The sequence below is a fragment of the Lonchura striata genome, chromosome 8, assembly GCF_046129695.1.
Source record: "Lonchura striata isolate bLonStr1 chromosome 8, bLonStr1.mat, whole genome shotgun sequence".
Taxonomy (NCBI): domain Eukaryota; kingdom Metazoa; phylum Chordata; class Aves; order Passeriformes; family Estrildidae; genus Lonchura; species Lonchura striata.
The window spans coordinates 438,173-453,248 of record NC_134610.1 but is presented as its reverse complement, the minus strand read 5'-3'; the positions used below and the strand labels follow the sequence as shown (position 1 = coordinate 453,248).

The following is a 15,076-nucleotide window of genomic DNA, read 5'->3' as shown; positions in this document are numbered from 1 at the left end:
TCTAAGCAATTTAAAGTACAGCAAGCAGAAGCTGATTAAAAAACAACAAAGGTTCTTTAAACATAGGAAGTGCAAAAGATCTGAAGATCTAGCTTTTATGAAAGGAAAATACATTTTTTTCTCTTCTTTGCACTACTAGTCTTTCTTAACCATTTCTCTTCTACCCTTTCACTGACTCCTATTTCAGACCAAAAGTCTTTAAAAGTATAAAATGCTTCTAAATAGAGAACTGTTAGTATAAGGGGAAGGAGGTAGAAAATCCAACTCCTTATTTTATGTTCATCAGATAATGCAGTCACAAATAAACACATGGCTTACAGTTCATGGCAAGCACATCTACAAATATTTACTTGCTCCTGAAAAACTGTAATTTCTACAAAGTACACCCCCTCCTATTAAAACTCCAAAATGTGTTCACAGTTATGGTCTGTATCAAGATATAAACAATTTAAGTATCAGCATAAACATGAAAGTGACTGCACAAAAGGGATAGAGAAGTTTTTTTTTTAAATGGACAGACCATTCAAGACTGTCTCCTATTTCCAAGGTTTAGCGTTAGGGTTACAGAATTAGAAATAGATAAACTACAGAATTTACATAAAGAGGACAAACTAAGAGCCGATGGGAAGAGGAGGTAGGTGAGAACTTTCATTAGGACAACATTAAAAACAGAGGTTTGCCCTACAGCTCTTGGATAAAACTTTTGTGTGGGTTGGTTTGTGTGCGTGTTTTTTTTACTATTTTAAGACAGGTAAGTATATGTAAACTGTTTTCTTTGTGTACCATTTCCAAAGCCTTTGGGAATTCATGTGGTTAAAATACAATGAAATACAGCAAACTAAAGAAATGCAAGCAGTACATTCTGTATGCAGCTACTTGTGCAAAATTGCTCCTAACACAGAGCATAACTTCATGTGGAGCAAGAGACAGAAAGGAAAGTACTTTTTATGCTACCCATTTTAGAAAGAGAACTTGATGACCAAGATTACATTTAGGGGAAGTTCAAGGGCTTATTTTTGGACCCAAACCAGGTTCAAATTTCCTACTACGCTGAACTGTTAATTAACCAGCTCTCTAGAATGATGCAGTTCTCATGAGATCATGCAATTCTGATGTGCGTCTAATCTTTTTCTTGTTATTTTTTGAAGGAAAAAATGTAAGAGAAATGAGGTTTTGGTTAATCTATATGAAAATTAGAAAGGATTTCTCTGTGGCCAAAATGAATGTTTAAAAATTCTAATACCAACAAAAAAGTTTGATTAATACATAATTTTTGCATCTATCCAATTAAAAGTGTGTGAAAAATTCAACCACAGTTAATATACAACTGTCACAACCCCAAAATTACATTATAGTTTTAGCAAAATGATTTCAGCAATTGCTGGTTAAAGAAACATCAATTGTTAAAACACAGACACTAAATCATGTGATTAATTAGAAAACAAGGTACTTCACTGCATGAAAGTAATTGTCATGTTTTTGCAGACATCTATCATATCTTCATGCACAGAATAGTCTGTGCATTTGCAGAAAATCTGAGGATGAAAATTCTTTCTGCATTCTATGGTCCTCCTAATTTTCATACACAGGGATCACTGCCATAGGGTAAGGTGGAATAGTTCAGAGTCAAGAAACTTTGCAGATAGGTAACATCCTAACATGTAGAAGTACAACAAGTGAAAACTTCCAAATTACTAATCCTCGTTTTGAAAGGTATTACCTGATCTTTCATATACAGAAAGAGATACCAGAGAACCACATAAGGGGAGAGCTTTATTGACAGCAGCCTGAGGGCATCAGGTTGAGGGTGAAAACCTTGCTGCACAATGCCAGTGCCTCCAGAAATGGGCACCATGTCTTGGCCTTGTGTGCCTCTGTGTGCCACCACTCCTTTATGGCTCTTACCTTCACCACTTTCCATGCCTTCTACAAAAATGCCACCACACTGGGGCAGGATCCAGTACCGGCGCCTGTAACGGTCCTGACCAAACATCATTGAACGCAAACAGTGCGAAGCTTCAAATAACTTCCTTCTGTACTGGCTTTGTTGCTATTTAAAAAAAGGAGAGCATTATAAATCAGTGAGGGGAAAAAAAATCTCATTATTACAGAAAACATCTCTAATATGTCAGACTGAACAGAAGTTCAAGGGTCAGACAAGAAGGTCCTCTCAGATTCAGGATAGTGGTGTGTCTATGTGTTCTGATATTCTACTCACAATTGCTGCCTTGATGATTTTACTTACAAAGCTTCATTTAAAAAAAAATCAATTAAAGCATTCCCCTCCTCAGCCTAGGTTTATCGGTTGTCCTCTAAAAACACACTCCAGTGGTGCACCTTGTCTTTTTATCCCTGACTCTCAAAAAGTAGTGGATTAAAGAAAGACATCATTGCACAAGAACAGCTGAAATCCTAACAATTACACAGCATCAGCAAGTGGTATAAAGAGCCCTGATGATAGATGATAATGCAACTGCTGATGGGAGACTAGTGGGATATTTTAACTGTTCATGAAAGAACGACAACAACAACACAGAAAAATAAATTCTGAACATAACACAGCTCTCTGAGGGGGGCCAACAAGAACTTCAGTTAGTTTATTCAGTTCTTGCTCTGCTAAATTGACACTGATGGGAGTCAGGTGGAATCCTGGACTGCTAATTTACTGCAATTTGGAACATGAGAGAAACCAACACATGAAGTCTTAAATGACAAATTTTTTAATAGGAACAATAAAAACATGGGCCATGAGTACCCCTAATTACAGCATTACATTTTTCTCATTTACACTTCTCTTCCTATTCTATTGCTGCTTCTTTCAAAATGGGAAGGCCAGACAGTGCTGTATGGGCTTGGAACACAACAGCAGAAATCAGCATGGAAAGGAGGGCATGAGAACAACAATCAATTGTAAAACTGAAGCCATTGCTTCTCATTTACAAAATTTGTTATCACTTTCTAAGATCAACAAACAGGAATATGTGAAGTAGATCTGGATAAAAATTACATTACTCTCTGAAGTGCAAATACATTATCAACTATTAACTGCCTTTTGAATGACGTCTACTTATTGCCACCGGAATAAATTCACAGTTCAGGTGTCATGAATCAGAGCATTATTCATACTTTCACAAAACAAGTGTAGATACTTATTTCAATTTATATTAACTTGGAGCACTGAAATTTATGTTTAGTGTATTAACTCATAACACCCAGTGATCACATTTGTAGGAGAAAGAAGAGTAATGATCTCTCACCTTTGTCAATTTTTCAATTTGCTTCTCTAATTCTTCAACACTTGCTGTCTGATCCCCATCATCCTATAATCACCAAATATACTGTCACACCGCATTTATATCAGGATAAAATCATATTACGATTACAGGAAAGAGACTACTATGATTACAGTAAAAAGATGTAACTGAAAATGAGAGGAAAATACTAAAGAGGAAAAAAAAAGTTCAAATTGTCTGCTTGTGCAATATGTTTCAATAGCAACAACACAACTGAAAAGAGGATACACCTTGAATCTTCTGAAACCAGACATGGACAAAGGAGAAAGTTCCTGTTTGCTGAAAACTGGAAGTAACTTGGTTTGTGCATGAACACAACACTATAGAATTTAATCTTAGTTTCTATGAAGCTTTTTAGATAGTCAAAATAATTTAAAGTGTTTCTCATGTATGAAATAATGGCATCTCAAAATCATATTGGTAAGTCTTTGGTCAGTCCACATTTGCATTTTATTTCAATGTCTACATGAAATTGTAAAGCCACATTAAATTATAACTTTCTATAAAAGTTACAGCATCATTCCTGCTGATTTTTGAAGAGGAATGCGCTCAGGATTAAGTCTGCGGTTGCCTTCTTCTTGCCTGTTTAAAAATTAGAGTATTTTCCATTACTAGAATTTTAATATAGTTGAAGAAAATCTTTGAAGATAGTAGTAGTCTTCCAAAAGAATATGGTCAAAGTCATCCTCACCATAAGATACAAGTCTTGTATTTCTTGGCTTCATAAAAGTGTACTAGAGTAAAGCCTTCTGAAATGCTACACAGAATACAAATGCAATGGAAATTCTGGTAGATCAAAAAATTCATTTCTGTACAGTTACTGGAATTTTGTCTATGAAATGCCAAGTGCACCAACACAGGGATTATACAAGAGGGAAAAGGATTAAGGGATGAACTTGAGATTAGAAATCTAAATATTAATCTTTTTTAAATTCTGAATTATTTTTAAGAACTTTGGGCTGTTCCTCTAAGGTATTCTCTTAAATTCATACTAATTCTAGTACTTGAAATAAATCCACAATAACAGCACGAAGGGCTAGTCCTACACTAGAAATTAGCTGGGTTTCTAAGGAAGGGTGTATGCAAACATCTGAGTTCACATATGCTGGATACATGCATTGTTCAAGCACTCTTGAAAATCTTCAAACCTTGCATGAACGGATCATTTTCTGGCAAACAGAAAACACCCAGATTAGCATCAAGTGCTTTAAAACGTAGTATTTTTTATTGCCTGTGCCCTGTATCAGGTTCCATCCAGTGGAAGCCTGTGCATTTCCATTAAAAACCAGCTCAACAAGGTAAAAATCTTTCATTGATACTTCCTGTATTGTATCCGACACTGACAAACAAAATTTATCATCTTGTGATCAAATAAAATCAGCCAGTGATTATGTGGGGGAAGGTGTGAAAAAAATGCACAAGAAGATCACTCAAGCTTCAAAATAAATAATGTTAAATGTAACTGCATTGTTCATTTTTAATTAACAAAATAATAAAAATTTAAAACAGTGGAGGTAAGTTATTTTCCCCTCCTTTTTATGGCAACATTTTTGGGAAACAGCACCATATTACAGAAAAACAGAAGGGAAACAAGCTTTAGCTTATTTGCAAATAAAGTTTCACTATATTGACAATTCCCCACCTCATCTTCACAAACTTCTGCTTTTTTTCCTTTTTTATCATCTTTGTCCTCTTCATCCTCATCATCCTCATCTGCCTGGTCATCGCTGTCATCATCATCATCATCATCATAGTCACTGTCCCCTCCCTTCCGCCGGCGCTTGCGGCCAGGTGCGGGTGTCTCCAAGGAATGGGGTTCCTCGCCTCCGTCCCCACTCCCCACAGCATCTCTTTTACCAGTTTTCTTGGCATGAATGATTCTAAGCCTTGGAACACATGAGAAAGGGTGAAATGAAGGATTATGGCTGTAGCATAAACATACCTCTCTTCCTATGAGACTGAGAGAAAATAATACATTTCAGATTTAAATTAGAGCTTTTGATCTATCATGACACTGTATGTTCTCAATATTTATTGTCACTAGTCAACAAGAAAAACTGAGGTTACAAAACCCTTACTACTCGTGGTTCCGTTCTGAATAGACTTTGTTTCTCCCAGGTCAATTTTACTGTGTAACTGTTCAGAAGCAATGAAACACAGGAGGGATTTTGAGAAGTCAGGAAAGATGATACAGAAAAAAGAACCATTTCAACTTTTTTATCTATCTTATAATGCATTTAAGAACATGACGACGAAATACCTGTGTCTGAGCCAGAGAGGAAAAGGCAAAAATCCTCGCTTGGAAGTATGAAATTATATATATGTTGCATGGCAACAAGCAAGGTTGATTTTAATTTATTTTTTTTTTTAGATGTTTATGAACTTCAACTATTATTTTACTTCAGTCCTTTAGCTGAACTTTTTATTCTAAGATATACATTTTTCCTGGAGAATTTTAGTTACCTCAACTACTAAAGATTACTCAAACTGTCATTTTTCCTTTTATGAAAGAAAAGGGAAACTTACATACCAGTTATTATGGTTGTAGTAGACCTCCTTCTTCTACAAAACCCCTATAAGACAAGATTCCACACAGCAAAAATTACAGTTCCACCTATCAGGGAGCTTGCAGGCAAACATGTTGAACCACAGGAGGTGTATATAGCCAGGCTGAACCAGTCACTTATCACGCAGACCAAAAACGCAACTGACTTAGAAGAGATTAATAAACGTGTAGAAAAGACAAAGATTTTTTAAGAGATGACTGAAGAAGGTAGGATGGGAAAAGCAGAACGGTAACGACAAACACAATTACCACGATGTAATTTTTCCTTGTCGTACTCCTCTCTCTTCCCATCCTACAGAACAATATTCCATACAGCAAGTGGCTACAAGTACAATGAGTGCTGTCCAAGTACTGGTTCCAGGAATACTGACAAATGAACCAGCCTTCTCAAACGGTGATAACCACAGCCAGTTCTTAGTAGCACAGACTGAAATGAAGGCGTCAACTGTTCAACTGGGAGCAGCACTTCTTTTAGAAAAAGACTGTTAGCCAAGAAATCATCAAGGGGACTTGAAAACTGCTGGGCTTTGGTTTCTTGGTGTGGTTTTGTTATTGCTGTTGTTTTGGGTTGGGTTTTTATGCACTAGGTAATACACTGGAGTATAAAGTTTTATACATTTATTTTTTCTGTATCAAGTAGATGTTTACCTGTTTTAGTGATTTAAAATATGTCAAAAAACAAAACTTTCAGGCCTTTCAGTGAATTTTGAAACAAATAACATTTTCAGCTATGGTGCAAAAATCCCCAGTCTCACGGCGCATCAATACCACTCAAGCTATTGGTTAAATTTTTTAGAAAACTAATTTCCTCTTTATGAAGACAACTTCAAACTTCTTCACGTAGACTGGAAATTCCTGCCAATACACAGGAATTAACTACCAAAATCACTAATTAATGACTAATTAATGATTGTCTGCTGCAGTGCTGGACGATTTTATTGACGATTTACATACACTAAGATAATCTTGAAAACAACTCAGTAATAAAGCTGGCAAGTGAATGTTCCATGACCTGCCAGCACCTCTTTCACATACCTAAAGGGAATCAAAAAAACCAAAAAAGGCTACTTTTGCTGAAAGCAAAAATAACGATGTAATGTTTTCAAGCACTAAAGCAAGCTTGCATGATACTGCAAATTATCAAGCATGCAAATGGACTAAAGATGCCCTTCTCTATTAGCACCACAATCAGAAGAAGGCAGCAGTCCCAACTCAAAGTATTGCAGAGGCAGAAACCAATGCCAGCACAACTTTTTAAATGTTCAGTTATTTCAAGAAGCAGCATGATTTTTCTGTTGCTACCTACACATCTGGGTCACTGAGAGAAGAAAACGCTTACTTAGGAAACTGCTCTTTCTCACTTTCAGGTATGGACCAAACCTGCCTCTGCAACTGCTGAGAGAATCATAAAGTCTACTGACTTATAAAAAGAGTGGGTGGCCCATCAGAGAACCAGATGATTGACTTAAGCCTGCTCTAATCTGATCTATAATACTAGATCACAGAAAGAAAATTCACCTTCTGACTTAGTGTTCATGCCTTCCCCATAATTTTTGCATGTAAGTAGTAGGGAGTACCAAGGCAAGGAAATTCTGAAGGTTGTACTTTTAACAAACTTCACCTCGTGTCTCAAAAAATTAAAGTTTGGCAAATCAGCATTAGCGTCTCCTACCTAAACTCAGGGTGTCATTTCTCCCCTTAGTGACACTGCTTTTCATATACCATCATCATTTAGAGTTGAAATAGTTTCATCTAACAGAAACTAATTTACACAGAGCATACTACAACACTGGCATGTGAAAAGAACACTGTTGCAGTGAAAAACTTAAGTCCTTTAAAAAACTGAATTATTATGATAACCAAATTATTACCTACTTCTTTAAGAGGCGATATTTCATTTTTAGTCTGTTTATGTTGATCTGGCTACAAAAGAGATGCCAAAGAGAAGACATGTAATAGAAAAGGAGATGCTGAGACTTTGATTATCTAGTTCAAAAAAAAAAAAATCACAGAATCATGTCAGGTGAGAGTCTGGCCACAGCTGTCACACAGAAAGCACAAAGTAAGATGGCTTGATCATATTTTTATAAAAATCGTATCATATTTTTACAAAAAACGGGATTAGTACCAAGATTCACAACAAAATGTGATAGAGAAGGAATTAGATGCAACCTCTCACTGACCATCAGCTAAGCAGAAACAGTCCAGGCAGTTCAGAACTCAAATTTACAACCATCTATATTACACTTACTAAGATCCTTGAGGGAAAAAAGAGAAAAGGAGGGAAGAGCGGGGAAAGGGGTGAGAGGGAAAGCATCCCTTAAAACAAAATACAATTATTCTGTTTTCCAACCTGGGATTTTACTGTTGCTTATTTGCATCTGTCAAACACAGCCTTTTGCATTTACTTTGCCCTCCTCCCCAGCTGAGACGCTTATGTCATGAAAAAATGAGAACATAAGTCCAAAAATAAATCCTTCATCAAACACATGTGATGCAGATACAATCTTTTCTCATCCCCCTTTGATACACTTGTAGCCAACCTGGACATAGTGGTTTGAAGATTAACAACAGTAAACAGTGGCCTACCAGGCTGAGATGAAATAAATCCATTCCTTAGCCTCGATTATTCATCCCCTACACACTTCCCACAGGAGGGGCACGTGCTGAGGGGTACATAAAGGTCTGTAGGCACGTGAAAAGAGGTCACACTCTTGATCACATAGCGAGTACTCAACTAACCAGTTATTGCCATGCAAATTTGGGACTGGGATGCTTAAAAATTAGACCAAGATGTGAATGGACAGGGACGATAACATGTAAGAATGAAGTCTGGAAGCAGAAAAATTGCAAAAAGAAGATTGAAGTGTACAGATTTCATTTCAGAGAAGTCCCAGAACAGTAGTAAGGGTTTAAGAAAAACACAATTGACATAATAAAGAAGAAAATATTGCTTAAAATTGATGGAAGAAGGCCCTTCTAGAACCTTCTTGAAATTCATCAGAAAAAGTGGAAAACTCAAAAATTTTGAATCAAAGATTGAGAGAGATGAATCAAGCTCATTGAATTCAAAGAAGCAGAAAAGTAACATTTCTGAGCTCTGCTGCAATACTTGCACTACGGGAACTTGAAATCCACACTTGAGGGGAAAAGAAACAAGAAATGGAAAAGTTATTGTAGCGAGAAGGAAGAGCTTGGGACTTCAGAGTATGATGCTCTCTACTTGACAGAGAAGAAACGAGCGATTATAATGAAAAGGGAAGATCCTACATCTACAAGTACTTACAGTTTGATGGAGGGAGAGGAAGACTAAGCAGGCACTAAGAAGACAGGGACAGGGACGGGTCCATTTTGCTAATGGCAAGTTGGTTACATCAGAACTTCATAAACACTTCTTACAACCATATCCCATAGAGGGGACACAGATGAAGGCAGGAATAAAAGTAAGTGGGTTATCCTAAAGGTTAAAATACATCAGGATGTATCAATGTATTATTAAAATACATTTGTCTGTGCAGACTGGGATTTGTAGCATTGGTACAGAATGTCTTTTTATTGATCTAATTTTTTCCTCTACCTCCCTCTTGTCCTTCTTCTTTACTTCTTTCCTTCTTCCTTCTGAGATACATTAAAGGGAAAAAATGGAGACATAAGATTAGAAACGAAAGTACCTAAAGCAAGGACTAAGAAAGAATTTACCATTCCTAGCAAGAGGTAAAGATGACAAAGAAAAAAAAAGCAGAGTCTGGCTATGCGTTTTTACCCCCTGTGATTCATTAACTTTATGCCATCCAGCTTCCTGATAGTTGGAGCCAGTATGGTTGCTGTATGGAATTTTGTCTTGTAGGATGGGAGAACAGTGAATATGAAACTGACAACCCTTAAGAAGTTCCAATTTTACCTTAAACAGAAATATAAGAAATATAAAAAAAGTCTCAAAGCTTGCATTCTACATATGATCCCTAACTATAGGGAACAACATGACATTGACAAATGAGAAACACTAAGATAACATAAATTAGCAAAATTCAGATGGCAATTGTATGAAAATCACATTGTCTTAAAACACCTTTCAGAATAAACACTGGGAATTATGGTAGGTCCAAATAAACGTTGATTATGTCAATAGCAATTTTATGGCTCCTTTAATATTCCAATTTAGAAGTTTTTTGTTTCCTCCAAAGAATACAAAATTAGCCTTGACTTTGCTCCAATTCTAAGCAACACTGAATCTCATGCATCTTTAGTAGACTGTAAAAGACTGGTGTTGCAACATCCTAGATCCACATATGTCCTAATTAAGCAGTTTGATTACCAATGTCTTGGTAAATCTGTAACTTCATCAACTGATTTCATGCTTAGAACCAATTCTCTATATAGCAGTGTATGCAAACAAAGGTAAAAAAGCAAAATATTGTAATATTTAAGGAAATAAAACTTACTTCCGAAGTTTGCCTTCAACCATCCATTTATCTCTCCTTAAGTTTGACATATAATCAATGTTTTTATCAATTTCACTGTCAAAGATGAAAATAATCCATTAACTGTGAACTTACATATCTTTTTTCTGATAGACATTTACATATAGACACTTTTCCCTCAAAAAACCGTCTTCTGAGATATCGTTAAAATTCAAAATAAATAATTTTAAAGCTAGGAGATCACAATACTAGGAATGCCATTGTAGCACGCTGCTGTACGTATGTCAGTCTTTATCCCCAACATCACCTCAGCTTTCTTTCCACAAGAAGCATGGCATTCAACATTTTTTCTCATAGCTTTAGTTCAGTGTCAAGCCTCCAATTGTCTTTGTCACAAAGCATGTAGCCCTGTGCTGAAAAAACAGTTACCACTGGTACATCTGAAGTATTCTGCCTAGGATCCCTGGGATCTACAATCCAGCATTCACTTTTCACTGCAGAAACTGAAGAACCAAAAAGAGGGCTTTGGTGCAGTCATCATCTGTGCGCCCATGTCTGAGACATCCCAGCCTCACCAATTCAGCAGATTACAGTTGTTTCTATGATCAAACTATAGAAACTCAAGTTCTAAGTGATCATTTCTACAAATAGGACCTAACAGTCATCTTCAACAAGAGGAAGTTTCTTTCTATGATGAATTTGACTGATACACATGAACATTCTTGAACAGTTGAGGCACAGCATTTGCACTGCCCACTTCTGCTATTTTTCAGCTTCAGAAAACATGAAGCATCTCTTCCATTCTTGCCTTACGCAACAAACCTGATTAACTTTTGCAGGACAGTAACCAAACTCAGCAGAATACACCAAGAAACAAAACAGCACTCAATTAGCTGACAAAACACTTTACCATAGACAGTCATTCTGTGGAAGAACAGGCATCCCAGAAAATGGCATTTCCTAACTTTTTATTGCACACTGGTGGGTTTTGACGAGTTGTTGAACATAGGGAGGATTTAAAATCATGAAATGCTATACACTACTGACCACAAATGCAACATACACCTTCTTGCATTACTCTAATGATACTTGAAGCTTGCCACCACACCTTATGACCCTACCTAAAGACACATCTTCAAAACATCTTCAAAAAAAAAAGGAAAAAAGGGAAAATAGTGTACTGCAGAAGCCTTCAAATACTCTTCTAAATTTTTCCCTAGAATACCTAGAAAATTTCTTGGCAATCAACCTCATCTTTTATTCCAAAAATTGCTAGAGAAACTTTGGTTCAAGCTTTGAAAACAAAATTACAGACCAAACATGGATAAATTATATTCTTCCATCATATCGACAGTACATAAAGGTAGGAAGCAGTAACTCAACCAATTTCAGCTCTCTCTCATTGTAAGAAGAACATAAGTAGTCCTCCTGTAACAGAATACAGTGAATACACAGTATTTCTGAACTACAACATTATTTATAATTTTATTTTCACCCACCTGTTTGGGAAAAATCTTACCTTACTACACTTTTGCTGCATGCTAACTCATTGACCAGAAAAGCAAGTACTGATGCTTTCTGAGCTGGAGAATGCGCCTGAAAAGCTTTTGTCTTCAAGCTCTCTGTCAGCTCTGTTTGCCCACAATGAGCCTCCATGAAAATCTGCAGAATCTCAGACACATTATCTCGATTGATACCAACGTTCAGTAAGTGTTCCCCAAGAATAGTTTTAGCCTAAAAAGAACAAAGACACTTCAAACAACCATGTTTTAAGAGCACCATTTTCCTTTGTAGGCTATATTATTCTTCATAGAAGATGGATGGGTTTGTTTGCATTTTTACATAAGGACATCAAGCATGATTATTCTTTGAAACTATTCAAATATAAATCTTAAATACAGTAATAAATTAGAATGTCTTCACCTCTAAGTTTTTAAAAACAGAGATAATATTAACAATAACAAAATGGATTACATGTAAAAAGGCATGGTCCAACTGACAGTTGATGAATACTGCTGTGTACAATGATACTATGAAGTCCTCCAGAGTGGAAGAAAGCTGTATTGACTTGAAAAAGAAGGCCAGTAAGAAAGTCATGAATGAACTGGGGTTTTGATGCAGTGACCTTGACAGCAGACCTTAGGGAAAGAAATAGCAAGATTCACTGGGAATATCAAGATAAGAATGCAAAGGAATGGATGAAAAGGATTTAAAAGACTTGGCAACAGATGTGACAGTGCTCTACAAAAGGTCCAAATAAAAATGGGACATGCGTTTGTGTGAAGAGAAAATGCACAGAAATTTATCATGTCTGGAAAACGGGAAGCTGATGGGACACAATGTTTTGGAGTAACATTAGAACCGTGACACTGAAGAAAAGAATTAGGAAAGACAAAGGAAATCCATATGAGAGAGGTGTCAGAGACGCATTATAAAGAATGCATTCATATTTACAGGCTGTTTAGTATGGAAATTTTATTTTTACCTTGTATCCTGTACCAAGTCCAGGATCGCACACAGCTGCAGTGACAAGTTTCACAAGCAAGTCCTGTACTTCTCCCATGCTGTCCCCTATGTTGAGCAAACCCTCTTGAAGAACACTCAGGGAGGGAACATCTATGGTCACATCAAAGCCCAGAACTTTACCAAAGTTACGCAGGAACTGCACTACCATGAGACAATCCGAAAACGTGCTTCCATCAAGAACAAGGCCCGGGATGCGAGGCAGATCTGGGAAAGGCTGGAAAGCAAAGAAAAAAAGTTAAAGATTCAGTAGCATATTTCAAAAGAAATTTCTTTAATAACAGCTAGGAAAATTGATTGACACTTCCTTCTGACCTACAGCATGACCCCTGCACCCCTTGTCCATTCAATGCTTAAACACATTTAAATTTTAACAAATTATAGGAGGCAAGAGATTAAGAAATACTTCCTTTTTGGCCAGGAGACACTGTAAGGATCTATTATGAGTCTTTACAAATTACTGTAAAAGGTGGTGTAAAATTATTTAGGGGGAAAAGGGAAGGGATTTCTCTGGAACAGACTTTGAACCCAATCTTCGTCAAGACAAGAACAAGGAACTTGTAAGACCAGGAGAGTAATTCTTTTTGAACAACAGCTTTTAAGAGTTCTCTAGATGACTATATAGTGCCTGCGTATCGAGACATGATGCACACTCCTGATGTAAAAATAACTTGAGTAAAGATTTTTTTTAAAGCAATCATGCTTTTTTGGGAAGCAAGTGTATTTTAAACAAAAAGCTTTTAATTACCTAAACATACGCTACTGTGTAGTGTTCTAGTATCTTGTATTTGTATATATTTTGAATAGCTCTCTAATTACCTCAATTAAAACTTGAATGCTTTCCATGTAGCTGCAAAAACAAGGTTATTGACTGAATTATAGAATACACAAGAAGCAAGAAAGTAGTCTATGTTGTTGTGATTACCTTCTGGTCTGCTAAGCACATATCTTCATTAGGCTTCTTTAGCTCCTTTGCCATTTCTAATTCCAGTCTTCGCTGTTCCAGTTTACGTTCCTTATTTAATCTTTTTTCATCACGTTTCTCTTGCTTTAGCCGCTCTTTTTCCTTAAGAGAATTAAAAGGGAAAAAAATAAACTCAACATATAAAATTTAAAAAGGAATAATCTAAGAATTTGAAAAGCACTAGTTCTGTAACCCTAATAATTGCCACATCAATTAAGGAACCCACATTAAAGAGGAAGGGAAAACTAGAACAAAATCACTGAGTTTGTAAAGCAATCTAAGATTCACTTTTTTCTCTCCTGTCCACACAGACACAGGTTTCAAGTAGGTTTGCAAAGAAAAACTCTTTGAAGTACCATTTAAGAAAGATGACTGAGTGAAAACATGGCAAAGAATTGCCATGCAAGGCATCTGATTTTAAAGGCTCTGCTTACACCCCAGTATTGTTAATCTGCACCTGCTACAGCAGAGACCACTCAAGAAACCTCTCTGAACAATACAAGGCTTTACAAGTCCCGTAATACATAAACTAGATATGAATACCTTCTAAAACACAACCAATCTTTTCAAACACAGGTAGCTTCTGGCCTTCAATTACCATACACTTGGCATGTAACCTGAAACTGAATATGTTGTTCTTTATGTCCTGTATGCACAACAAGAACACACACATCACCAAGTGAGAAGACAAGCATCTACTGTCTCTTCAACACCCTCCAAAGTAGAGTCACACCAATACTACACCAACTCTATAACACCAAGACTGACTATGAACTTATAGCTCCACGGCCTTTCCCATCCCCAGGGGTTCTGCTGCCAATCCACTGTCCTGATGACACAACTGACCACACACCTCCGTGCAACCAGTATTGACTGTAAAATGCATGGAATCTGCCACACATCAGCACCACCTGTTCAGAGCACAGAACTGTGAGTACAAACAAACACATGTATGTGTGTGTGCCTCCACTTGAGAACCTGATACAATACAAAACTGAAGATGCTGCATGGTGCTTTTCACCTGTGGACACAGAAGGGCTAAAGAACCAAGCCAAGATGCCTCCCATTAATTAGAACCACTCCCTTCTAGTCTGTTCGTTTAAGATGTCACTCTAGTCTCTGCCATTTACTACCACCGTATTTTGCAACAGTGAGAGTATGGGCAATACTAATTCAGGGCTCAGCTGCATTTGTAGGTCAGTATTAACCACTGACTTCTCTGTAGAGTTCTGCCAGGCCCCATGACTTTTTATTCTTCTGTTTGATTCTATACAGAGTATTACGAGACCACTAGCAACACCTGTGGATA

The 15,076-nt window shown here is 36.7% G+C and overlaps 1 protein-coding gene across 15 annotated transcripts in view; it reads right to left on the bottom strand.

Moving 5' to 3' along the window:
- Positions 1–15,076, bottom strand: part of BAZ2B (bromodomain adjacent to zinc finger domain 2B) — a 112,625-nt gene that overhangs the window by 11,055 nt on the left and 86,494 nt on the right. For all 15 annotated transcript variants that reach the window (XM_077784848.1, XM_077784849.1, XM_077784847.1 and 12 more), the window contains 7 exons: positions 13,729–13,869; positions 12,766–13,020; positions 11,800–12,014; positions 10,302–10,376; positions 4,936–5,179; positions 3,258–3,320; positions 1,906–2,050 (listed from right to left, as the gene is read on the bottom strand). In XM_077784848.1, the coding sequence (XP_077640974.1) occupies positions 1,906–2,050; positions 3,258–3,320; positions 4,936–5,179; positions 10,302–10,376; positions 11,800–12,014; positions 12,766–13,020; positions 13,729–13,869 (1,138 nt within the window). The remainder of the gene's footprint in view (positions 1–1,905; positions 2,051–3,257; positions 3,321–4,935; positions 5,180–10,301; positions 10,377–11,799; positions 12,015–12,765; positions 13,021–13,728; positions 13,870–15,076) is intronic.